The sequence below is a fragment of the Chanos chanos genome, chromosome 9, assembly GCF_902362185.1.
Source record: "Chanos chanos chromosome 9, fChaCha1.1, whole genome shotgun sequence".
Taxonomy (NCBI): domain Eukaryota; kingdom Metazoa; phylum Chordata; class Actinopteri; order Gonorynchiformes; family Chanidae; genus Chanos; species Chanos chanos.
Window position 1 is genome coordinate 23,170,185 of NC_044503.1, and position 12,884 is coordinate 23,183,068.

The following is a 12,884-nucleotide window of genomic DNA, read 5'->3' on the forward strand; positions in this document are numbered from 1 at the left end:
ATCTGTCTGTCTCGTCCTGTGTAGGCTATGGCCGTGACAGAGGTGAGAGGGTCAGCCAAAGGTCCACTGGTCGCCGAGCCTCTGATCGCCATGTTCTGTGGGCGTCCGCTCCTGCACATGAACATGGAGACTGGTCAGTGGGAACCGGACGCTCTGGGTCAACAGGGCTGTTTTACCGACCCCAAGCAGATCCTGTCTTACTGCCAAGAGGTACCAACCAGCGCTTTATTGTAGTTCTACTCTATTCTATACTGGTTTACTGATGAAGGGATCAGAACGGATTTAGCAAAAGACAAACAGTTTAAACATAATATACTTAAAATATTTATTAACTAATCCCTTTTAACTTCACGCATAAGTGCGTTTGAGTAGGAGCGTGATTAGCATGGGGATCGATTTCTAATCTGTGATTATTACTTTGAGGAGCAGTGCACCAACTGCGCAAGTGAAAGTGATGTTCACCGTCATCAATCAACAGCAGTTCTCTGAGTTCTCAGACAGATATCTGTTGAAACACTGAAATATTTTCAGGGTCTTAATGTTTGTCGCATCGTTGCTTTTTTTCATTTCTCCCTGTAGGGGTGACTGACGATTTGTGAAGTATGTCTTCATACTTACGGAAGCAGCATACATAAGCTCTCATTATAAGAAAAGAGAAAATGACTTAATGAATTAAAATTCTCATGATTTTTTTTAAATGTTAAGATAGCCAGTGTCAGAGCTCATAAATTGCACAAGCTTAAAATTCTATTTATTTATTTTATTTATTTATTGTCAACATAATGTGTTTTGAGGAAGTTCATTCACTTCTGAACTCAACTCAAGTATTAAGGTGACATTTACCTTAACATAATTTAACCTAAACTTTTATATTCCCACCGCAAAGTGATGTCAGGTTCTTTTTTTTTTTTCCTCAGGATTTGAATGTCTTGTTTAATTTTCCTCTCTTGTGTTACCCTATGACATCTCAGTGTGCTCTTGTAATTCCTCCCCTTTCCTCTGTCTATCCTTGATGTATCTCTCCTCTCTGTTCACTTGTCTTTTCATCTTCACTCATCCCCCTCGACTAATTCCCACTCCTGACACATCTGTGTCTATGTGTTATTGTTTGTCCTGGTGTGTGTACATGTGTATGTGTATGTGTGTGTGTATCTAGATGTATCCAGCCTTGCAGATCACTCACGTGGAAGAGTCGACCAGTCCGGTGACCATCCCTGCCTGGTGTAAGAAGGGCTGGGGTCACTGCCAGACACGGCCCTTCATTGTCCTTCCATACCGATGCCTCGGTAAATCCCTCAACCAAGTCCTCCTGATCCTTTACTTACTATGAATTGTCCATTAACAATTCATATCCCAGTGCCTTTTATCTGTGTATTAATCTATGTCAATACAGTGTAACAAACCATTGTAATTGAAGGTTGTAACATTGTTACAAAGGTTTGTTGAGCGTCTCTAACCCCGGTGGTCATCATAATATTATCTATTTTAATTGTTTTTTTGTTTTGTTTTGTTTTTTTAAAAGAAGGTTTAACCGCTAGAAGAATAGAACCGACATAAAATGAGTAATCTTATTATTTCTTGACATTGCCCAATACGATAAACTATAGCAACTAGAGTTAAAACAAACAAACAAAAAAAAGCTTGTGAAAAGTTGTGGTTATTGAGGGCACATTATCGATCCAAAAAAGATCTATAAAAATTCTAAAATGGTACCCTGCATTCACGCAACAACCAAGTACGTCTTACAGTCCTCATTTTAGCTCTAGTTCTCTCAGGCTGCAGTTAAGGATGTGCGCAAGAACCGTTAATTAGTTTTGCTTGAGGCAGGTAGGGACAACCGAGCTCCAGTTAAAATGCAAATAAGCTTGGCTGTCGTACATATTCAACAGATTAAGTTTCCTACCATTAGTTCGTGCGCATCAATAAAACGCACAACTCCTTCCTGCAAAACGGAAAATTAACTGGTAGTGGTTCAGTTTTTGGTTTTTTTTTCATTAAAAAAACAACCAACACCGAGAATAACAAAACAAAACATCTATGCTAGCCGCAACAGAGAGCCCGGTTACCATTACCAGCCAACCGCTTAATGTAATAAGATATTAGTGCTTTAAACAGGCATAGCAAGAGTCAGTCTGCGTTGCCGTTCGTTCCATCTCTCTTACCGCTCCAACATGCAGATGCGCTTTATGTCGTGACGTATATGCGTTAGAAAAGGACAAAGGAGCATGTACAGTGTTAAGTGCGGAATGCCATAGACAACCCTCGCCCGCGCTATAGCCTACCCACTTTACCGCCGCTTGTTCGAGCACCGCAGGGCAGCAACTCGGCAGCGATTAACTTCCTACTGAATTGCTCCTTTCAAAATGAATATAAATTCAGTTAGGTAATTTGAGACGTGAGTCCAAATGGAGCATTCACAATTATTGCTATAGTAGATATTCTTCTCCAGGGTGACTTACACTAACGGCGTCTCATTTTCTCTTTCATGCTATCGCTCTTTTTCTTCTCTTTTTGCCTCCTTCGTTGTAGTGGGCGAATATGTGAGTGAGGCTCTGCTGGTTCCCGATCGCTGTCGTTTCTTGCACCAGGAGCAGATGGACTCCTGCGAAAGTTACGTCTTCTGGCATAACATCGCTAAAGAGGTGGCTAGAAAATGAAAATATATTATTGCTATAGCACACTTTACTGCCAACACATTACTGCCAGAAAGTTTATGAGCATCTCTTTATTGCCGGTGTAATGAAAAGAGGAGTAAAGTATACCATTTAGAATGCCTGAGTGAAAATGTCAGAAGTTAAAAAATGTTGTTACCTTAATTGGTGTAAGGAGAAAAATCAGAAGAAAAGAAAACTTTGCCCCATCATCGCTCACAGTGGTGTGTGCCTCTCTCTCTCTCTCTCTCTCTCTCACTCTCTCTCTCTCCTGCTTTACCAGTCCTGCGCCACTGAAGGTCTGGAGTTGCATAGCTATGGGATGCTGTTGCCATGCGGTGACCGTTTCCGGGGAGTGGAGTATGTCTGTTGCCCTGGGAGGGGTGGTACCAGCGAACGGGGTGAAACAGAGAGCACCGATGATGTCCAGAGAGCCACTCCACCTCTTGTTACCCAAGTCGACAATAAAGTCGGCAACAGGTGAGTGCAGTGACTTGTGTCTAGTGGAGTTATTGACCTCCTTGTTATCTTACCCTTGAAGTGAAGAATGATGTGCTTTTTCAGCCACACGGTGCATGACACAACCATACAAAAAAAGAAATTTCATTCTATGAAGGTACTGATATACTTCATAACTGCAAACTGAACACATCACAGTACCACAATTCATTCTTTTGTCTTGCAGCGGATTGAAAATGTATTTACTCAGAGAGATTTTTGATTTTTGTAAAAGAGTATGATGGTATTTTTCATTAACTGAGTAGTAAGTATTTTTCAGATCAAAATAGCATCTCTCTCTTTCCTGAAAACGAGGACCTCTCTCTTTTTTGATTGGCTTGTTCCTTTCCTTCGTCAGCATGAAAGTTACACCTCCCACTCTGAGCCCTTCCTCCAACGTGGATGAAGAGACAGCCCATGTAGAGGAGGAAGAAGACGAGGAAGCGGGTGAGGAAGAGGAGGAGGAGGAGGAGGATGACGTAGTGGAGGAAGAGATGGACGAAGAGGATGACGAGGAGGAGGAGGACGTGGAGGAGGAGAACAAGATAGAAGTGGGAGCAGAGAAGGAGCCGGATGAGTACGAGTATTCAATTGACTCAGGTCCCTACCAAGCGTCCGACTACCTGAATAACTTCCAATACGACAAGGGATCTCAGGCTGGCCACAACGGACCCACGGCCGACCCCCAGATCCGCAGTGACAGCTGTGAGTTTCGGACCCTGCTACTTCAAAAACATGAACGTGTCCAACCGGTTTTGACAAGTTCTCTAGAAACACCCTTGCATTCCACATCATTAATCAAACATCAGAACACAGTGCCTGTAGAAAATCCGATCTGCTTTACAAATAATATACAGGTATTCTTGTATGGGATAATCTGAAATACAAATGTGTAAATAGTGTAAAAAAAAAAAAAAGAAGAAGAAGAAGAGAGAAAATTCACTTTAATGTTTAGGGACGTAACCAAATTAATACATTTCTGAAATTGTGATTGTGGCTTTATTTCACTGGAACTTTCTAGATCCCTAGGTTACTTAGGATTTAATTCTAATATCTTCAAATTTCATTAAACCTAGAGTCTAAGAGAGCTGCTGGGAAACTCAAATTTTGAAGCTCAGTACTCTTAGAGTCACTGTCTCGACATCAAATCCATTGGCGGCCGAAATCAAATGCATTGGCCAAAGCATCACAGTTTTACCAAAATTATCTTGGAGTTATTTTGGAGTTTGCCAGAGTTTATGATCTCTCTCACCCATAACAAGATCCCCTTTTTTTCTAAACATCCCTGTCACAACTTCAATCAATCATGGTTTACAAGGATGAAAAAGCTCAGTTTTGGCCCAATTTGCCCAGATGGCATACAGTATTGTATAGTTTTATGTATATAGTTTGAAACCATCCACTTCATACTACCTTGTACAACCCTATATGAGTGTAAGAGGTACTTTTTTCCTCCACCAGGTGAGTTTACCATGGTACACCTATGGTGCTCTTAATTATCGTCCAAAAAGTGGAACAGGGTATCTAATGCTTTTGTGTGACAGTCTTCCGACTTATAACGGTCACGTTCATTTGTCTTCCCTTCTGTTTGAGTTCTTTCCCTGTTCCCATGGTGATGGGTGACAAATGAGTTTTACACGCGTGTTACTTAATTTTTATACCCAAGCAAAACCAAAGGGCATGGCAGACCACAATATAGTTTCTTATCACTCAGATGAACATGAGAAAAGAAAAATGTGAGCACAGAGTTTCCAGTTTACAGACAGTACCGCCAAATGTTTTATGATCTGGCAGCCTCAAAATGGGGACATTTCCATCTGAAATTGGACTTTTTTTTCACCAACCTTTCAGAGTGATAAAATCCCAAAGTACACAGTGACACTCACTGTCTAGAGCCAAAATGATAAATGAGTTTAAGCAGCTTAGTCAAAGTCTATATAAAGTCTGGGTCATTATGTGGCAGGACTTGAAGATTGTTATCGATCAATACTTTCCACAGAACTCGAGCGTTTTTGGAAATGGAAAAGTCTGATATTGACACATACGGCTATATTAAGTTGGTTAGCTACCCTGACGCTCACGGTTTTAAGTGCTGCCAAAGACGCATCGAGAAAGTCACTTAAAGGGTTAGAAGATCTCTCTCTGGTGGCTATAATTCTGTTTCATTCTGTGCAGTTCTAGTTTACAGAAACCTCTTTTTAGGTTTTGTTGTTGTTGTTGTTGTTGTTGTTATTGTTGTTTGAAATCCTTGCTTAACACTGGAAGCTGTTGCAAAAATGTATTGCAGATTTTCTGTGGGCACTGTGGAAAAAATACAGCTACACTCTTGAATTCAGTTCTTCCTAGACACTACCCTCACAACTACCTCCCCATCTTCTGCTTTTTCGGTTAACAAAACCACTCCTATACCTACATAATGACTTCCAATTCCAATCTAATGCTCATTCACTCAGAAACAGGGCTGCTAGTATGCTAACATTATCAGGATGTTTTGGTTTGCTCGGTTTTGTTCGAAATAAAAATGGGCCAAGCTATTAAGTTCCTCCTGTATTTTAAAACATTCACTATCTCTCTGATCTGAATGGTTGTAGATTCTGAGCCACACATGGACGGGCAGAAATATGGTTTTTTTTTTTTTTTATCTGTAATAGCTTGGCAAGAGCTAGGACACACACGCATAACTCCGCTGACTCACACACACACACACACACACACACACACACACACACACACACACACACACACACACACACACACACATTGGATATGATTCTCTGCAGGTACAGATTGTTATCAGTGAATCATGGTAAGTGTGACTGGATAACGTCAAAATGGATTTTTCTCCCATGCATGGAGCAGGGCCCACACTACCCACAGATGGAGTGGATGTGTATTTCGAGATGCCTGGTGACGACAGCGAACACGCCAACTTCGTGCGTGCCAAGATGGACCTGGAGGAGCGGCGAATGAAACGCATTAACGAGGTAAGGGAGCCAGACCCAGCGAAATGATTGGTTGGATCGCAGTTCAGTCAGTTTCCAGTTGTCAGCTCTTTACATCAGATGAGTTGATCCATTACCAAACTAAGAATAATTCTTAACTTTTTTTTTGTTTGTATAAAAAATAACTTTTGTGAGTTTATGCATTTTAGGCACATCCTGACAGATAATGCAGAGGACAGAATTGAAAGCTGCAGCAGGAAATGGATTGCTGACAAAATTTATATTCAGACTAATCCTGAAATTGTTGTTTAAATTACAGTCCTGACTCTTAGCCAATACATATATATTTTTAAGTAGTCTGCAGTTTGGCATCTAAGAGACAGCAATCAGTGCTTTTCCCTAAACATAAATAAAACCATTCTGACCAGTTCCCAAAACTCCCACAACAAACTACAAACTCACCCGTTTTACAATTAATGTCTTTGCTATAAATCTCATAGCTGGTTGCCTATTGGATATCTAAGGAGTGTGTGTACACTTTCATCTGCTGTAATATAGATATGTATATAACTCGACATGCATATTATGTTAACTTTATTATTATTATTATTATTATTATTATTGTTATTATTATTATTATTATTGTTGTTTCTTTGTCTTTTTCTCAGATTATGAAAGAGTGGGCAGAGGCTGATAACCAGTCTAAGAATCTGCCCAAGGCTGATCGACAGGCTCTGAATGAGGTAAAACTAATTAACGAGACTCATCTGACCTCACACCTCACCTCACACGTCAGCAGACAATAATGTCTGCTTGCATCAAGTCACTGATAGAACACCAGTCTTCTCTGTCCTTTTCAGTTTTGTTTTTTAATCCACTTATTTGTTCTACGAGTGCTGCTGTGATATCACTCCTGTTTGGTTTTTATGTGGGTTTCTGTCAACAAATGTTTGAACCGTACAGATGAAAGTCCTACCAGTGGATTCTTTACCAGTTCTCGGGCCCTGGTGTAGTTAGACTTCGGACTGGTCACTGCTGTGTCTAAAACCTCTCAAACTAGGGCTGGCAGACACAGCATGAGGTCTAACTACAGATTGAAGGAAATGCATGAAATATTAAATGTTTGCAGCTGTGCATGTGGACCTGTCAGTTCTCAGACAAGACCCAAAATATGGAGTTATATTTGATCTCAGTGGGTGAAGGAAGGTCCTGCTTACTCAGAGTTTTGGGGGTTTTGTTTTCTGCTTTTTTTTTTTTTTTCTTTTTACCCCAAACGTTGTTGAAGATGTGAAACTAAATAACCCGAAATAACGTCCTGCAAATAATGTTAATTTCAAATACGAACCGAAATCTCTGTGTTGTTAGTGTCACAGTAGTAATTGCTGTGGCCAGAGCTTCCATTTACACCATAACTATGTTGGCCATCTGCAATGAGTAGGTATAGACTAGTAAGTATAGACTGTGTTATTTTTGCCCTTCATCTTCAAGTCACGAAGGAGAAAAACACCACAGGGAACAGAATCGAATATACTACCTTCCATGATTATAGCCAATTAAAATCAGACACATTCATGCAGAATTTCAAACAACCTCAGCAAATTAGCCATTGAACAATTTAGCCTAGTGGTGCAGTTAGCATGCTAAGATAGACTTCTTAAATTAACCATCAGGCAGGTATATAAGGAGCTTTTAGCAATGTCTCGTGTTTCTCTGAAATATTGTGTTTCGGGGTCCAGATAGTGACCACTGGGGTGGGGTTTGGTGACGTTTGATATTTGTAGTTGTCTGAGCAAGTCACATTTTTAAAAGCTTAGCCTTGGTCAACTGGAAAAGTTCATCTCAACAGAACAAGTAATACGTTTGAGACAGAAGCGTCAATATCTGGGTGTATTAAATAACGTCATATTAACTGAAGTTTGGTGTCGGTTCCTGCACATGGTTGCTGTGCTTCATTGTAGCTTTGACATCATAGAAAGGCTGTGTCAACGAACATAACCCTGTGTGTTTTTGTTATTAGGGCTCTTGATTAACCAAATACACAATGGCGCTACACCCCCGTTGATTTTTTTTTCTTTTACTTTTTTTATGCAATCCGTATCCTATGCGAGACACACCATAAGAAAAAAGAGTCCCCATTTAGTGCCCTGGCACTGTAAAACTGACTGTCTCTAATGGACTTTTACACACAGCGGACTGTTCTGTTGGCCATACATTTTAACTTAAGTACTCATACCCTTTATATTCTTTCTGGTGCCACCCTTATGTAACCCCAGGTCTACATTAAAACTACACTATAACAGGTTACGACTGGTTATAACTTATTACACCTGTGTTACAACCCCATGGAATTCTCTAATTCTGGAAGCCTTCAGGTCTGAATGAGGAGGCATTTACAAAGAGATGGGAATAGAGAACTGTTCAGTGAAATGGGGAACTCTGGTGAGGGGGGGGGGGGGGGGGGGGGGGTGTTTGCTTGTTTTGTTTTTGCTTTTCTTTTGTTTTGATTCTTTTTTGGGAGGGGGGGACCAGTACAGACACAATGACTCAGAGTTGGGCAGAAAAGGTGTTGCACTTGTGGCTTGACTTCATGACTGTAGAGGCTGTTAGTATAAATATAGCCAAGAGTTGGCTGTAAATTAGTTCAGAACATCCTGTACCAGTCCGCCTGGATCTGCCCATCTGCACACACACACACACACACACACACACACACAGCTACTGGCCATAAAAAAAAAAGTAAAAAAAAAAAAAGAATCTGCTGCTGAAATGAAATGAGCTCCTTAAGTCATTACAAATTCAATGCAAGATTTAGAGCTTCGTGTCCAGAATTACCCCTCAAAGCCTTATTTTTTCAGTAACAACATGCTTTACTTCTGCCTGTCCTATTTTGCACCCATCTTCCAACAATACTATTATATTTCGTAATATGTTGCCGTGCAGCCAGGGCTAATAAAACAACAATACAATGGTGTCATACTAATATATATTATATATTAGCATTAATTCATTAATAATCAACTCTCTATATATATGTGTGTGTGTGTGTGTGTGTGTGTATAGATATATATATATATATATAATGGCATAAATGTCCTTGATGGAGCCCCAGGGTTTTGCCTCAACACAGTCCCATCTTTTGACATCCCACATGGAGCTGACACCTTCTGTGTTTTGTGCTTCACTACGTGCCATGGAAATCAAAGAAGACTCAGTCATTTCTCTTTGTAATGCAGAGGGACAGTCCTCTCACATTTTTTGTTCTGCGTTCCTGTGTGTGCTCTCACACTCAGGCAGCCGTGTCCCGTCGGCCTGTCCCATCCAGCCACAGTTCGTCCAGTATTCATCTGGTTCCTTGATGATGATGGCCCATGCCAGTGACCCGATTCCTCTTTCATTTATTTTTCCATTTCTTTTCTGGCTTACAGCAAGTCATGGGTCATGTCCACCATGAGCTCCACTCCACAAAGGTCTTCACCTTCACTTTTATTTAGCTTGATGAGTCATCTGTACAGTAGGTACGCATTGACAATGCGCACGTCAACAGTTTTACAGAGGACTTGTGCAGGTCGGCACAGCTCCCCCCTTCATTTTTTTGTTTGTTTGTTTGTTTGTTTGCTTATTTCTTTTTTGCTGCGTCCCGGAGTACTTGAACGCACTTCTTTTCTCCTCCACAAATCAACAGCCCGTCTACGAGATATAGAATTGTATCATTAGCTTTAATCAGAGTTGTGGTCTTCCCTGCTTCTGTTCTTCTATCTTCAGGGCTTCCTTTTTCGGATTCTTATCACCCTCCAGGTGGCATCCAGGGACTCTACCAGTTTCTTACACTGCTAAAAGGTCATAGTTGCCTTGTTTTAGATCGAAAGTGAGGTGTAAGGAGAAGACCTGGTTGTTGAAGGACACTTCTGAGTTCTGATCTTCAGGGTTGTGAAGGTCTTTTACCAGCCTCAGTGTAAATGTCACCCTTTATGTCAAGTGCTGAATTCTCACAGCTCCGGGCGGTTTTATTCTCAGTGTACATTTTAAAGTTGAACCCAAAGCTGCTCCACTTTCACCAACCTGAACAAAAATCTTAATTCACCATTTGTGTGATTTGTTTTCGTTGTATTGATTCAAAGAGCTTCAGGCGAGGAAACGAGATGGTACTCTTAACTGTGGCATAGAAGTTCCTCAAGAAGGATTTAGCTCAAGTGCTCTCTTACTAGAGTGAGTACTACCTACGCACACTTTGAATACAGCATCACAGAACAGTTAGTCTTTTCAAAGCAACTTTCCATTATATTTACAACGAACCATAATTCTCTGTCTTACTCACCCCAGCATGTCATTACAGAGGTTTTCTATGTTCGAGTCACGACTGAGAATGAGAAATCGAAGAAATTTGTCCATCTCATTCATATTTGAGTCAGCTATTCGGTGTGGGCGGGAGCTGCACTTCTCACTCCATTGCGTGCGATAAGAAGACAATTTCACGACATCACTGAGAATGTAAATTTCAGCCAGTTCTTCATCTCAACCATATCTGTTCTGACTGACCTCTTGACTTGGTTCACGATGTGGAGCTTTGTTTGCTCTGAAAGATTATGTCTTGGGGGTAAAGATTTGTAATACTTGTACTGAGTCATTCCATTGAGTCGGGCCTAAGGAAGTTGACCTCTGTAATCTGTTCTCTCCATTCCTATCTCTGCCTTTCTCCTTGGCACCCTGTGTATTTTCTCCCTCTCTTTTTTTCATCTGTCAGACATAGCTAAAATACAGCTGAACTATTTCTTGACTGAGTTGCTGCTACACCTGGCTCTGGTACAGGATTATCCTCTCTACCGCTCTCTCTCTCTCACTCCGATTATTTCCCCTGTCATCTACCTCAAGACCAATATCTATAAACTTATCTTGCATTACACATTACACATTGCCTTCATTTTCTGCAGCTTTCTGCACCAGTCTTTGCATCTGACTCATCCCATAGTTCTTCCCTAGTCCTCCAGTAGAATGCTCCCACTGGCGTATCCTTCATTTAATAGAGTGACAAACATAACAGAGTGCGTTATTTAAATTTGGTTATGATACAGGTGGCTCTGTTCCAGATTGCTGCCTAGCTGCAGACCACTGAGAGTTTTATTCCCAGATATAATCAAGCGTTTGATGCATTTATCTGTTTAGGACAGTCTCTTATGCTTTATTACTCCACTGTGATTGAGCTTAAATCATAGAGCAGTATTAGAGCACTCAATAAGATATTCCTAATAATATAATCACATATATATAATAATGTAACAGTTTCCACACTTAATGTCATTGCTTATGTAAAGTTTTATATGGGTGAAACAAATGTTTTAATATTTGATAGTTATCTGTTGATTTTTGAACAGCCCTAGAATATGCAATTTTACATTTTTTAAAAGTCTGTCACACCCAGTTGGACCTAGCATAAGTTTGGTTTGTTTTATCTCTTGTGGGCATTGGATAACAAGTAAACGTCTGAGCAGCACATTACTGATAGCTTTTAAACACTTATACCACCACAGGAAATATTCTGATCACAAACTTTATTTCCAATGAAGTAGCATACCCAGATGAACAAAGCAAAGAATTCAAGTTTAGTGAAGAAAGATGATAAAACTGTCACTCTCCCTCTCTCCCTCTCTCTCCTTTTCTTTTGTAGCACTTCCAGTCCGTGCTGCAGACACTGGAGGAGCAAGTGGCTGGAGAGAGGCAGAGACTGGTGGAAACTCACCTGGCTCGCGTGGTGGCCACACTGAACAACAACCGGCGGCTGGCACTGGAGAGCTACCTCACAGCCCTGCAGTCCGACCCACCGCAGGTCAGTGTCCACAGGCTCTGGTCTCACACTTACAGTAGAGTGCAGTACTATTTCATGCAGAATTGTTAGGGATATCAAATCCATCCACTGTATCTATCATTAACACAAGGGTTAAGCATTAAGGATGATGTTTATGGTGATGAATAGTGTTTGATTCAAGGAAGAAGTCCCACAATACCTCTGTTAAAACGATCTGTACTTTTGTTCTTTCTCTCACACGAACTTACGCCCACATAAACCTGGCTGGACGGACACACACACACACACACACACACAGCCCGAGCGTGTGTTGCAGGCTTTGAAGCGTTACATGGCAGCGGAACAGAAAGATCGTAAACACACACTCCGTCATTACCAGCACATCGAGTCTGCAGACCCGCACAAAGCAGAGCAAATGAAGTTCCAGGTAAGATTCATTCACTCATCTGTCCATCTATCCATCCATCCATTTGTTTTTCTGTCCATCTGCCCCATCGATCCATCCATCACTCTTTTATCCAAGCATTTATCTCATCTATCTATCCATCCATCCATTCATCCAACTAATTGTTCATCTGTCCATTTAGCCATCTGTTCATCTTATTTCTGATTCATTTATCCTTCATTTAGACATCCATCCATCTGTTTACCTATTCACTCACTTCTCCATCCATGCATCTATTATGTCATTCATCTGGTCACACATCCATTCAGTTATTCATCAGCTCATTTCATTATTGTGTACCAAACATATTAGAATGTTTTAACACTGCTTTACAATCTTTGGCCAAAAGGTAGATTGTTACACAATAGTCGAACAAATAGTTGTGCTGTTACTGTACATATAGCTGACTGTAAGGCCACTAAATATGATATTTGACTAAGTAGCAATTGTTAGAAGCCAAGATCACATTATAGACTTTATAGGAAACCAGACTTTTTGTAAGTAAACTAGCCACTGTTAATAGTGATACTCTCTGAATTGCTCTTCAA

General features: G+C 40.7%; 1 protein-coding gene across 2 annotated transcripts in view; it reads left to right on the forward strand.

Annotated features, from left to right (window-relative positions):
• The window catches only part of aplp1 (amyloid beta (A4) precursor-like protein 1), a 40,283-nt gene that overhangs the window by 21,613 nt on the left and 5,786 nt on the right, over positions 1-12,884 (forward strand). For both annotated transcript variants that reach the window (XM_030783725.1, XM_030783726.1), the window contains exons 2-10: positions 25-210; positions 1,157-1,286; positions 2,530-2,642; positions 2,935-3,131; positions 3,508-3,854; positions 6,009-6,133; positions 6,760-6,834; positions 11,754-11,912; positions 12,190-12,318. In XM_030783725.1, coding sequence (XP_030639585.1) covers positions 25-210; positions 1,157-1,286; positions 2,530-2,642; positions 2,935-3,131; positions 3,508-3,854; positions 6,009-6,133; positions 6,760-6,834; positions 11,754-11,912; positions 12,190-12,318 — 1,461 coding nt within the window. The remainder of the gene's footprint in view (positions 1-24; positions 211-1,156; positions 1,287-2,529; positions 2,643-2,934; positions 3,132-3,507; positions 3,855-6,008; positions 6,134-6,759; positions 6,835-11,753; positions 11,913-12,189; positions 12,319-12,884) is intronic.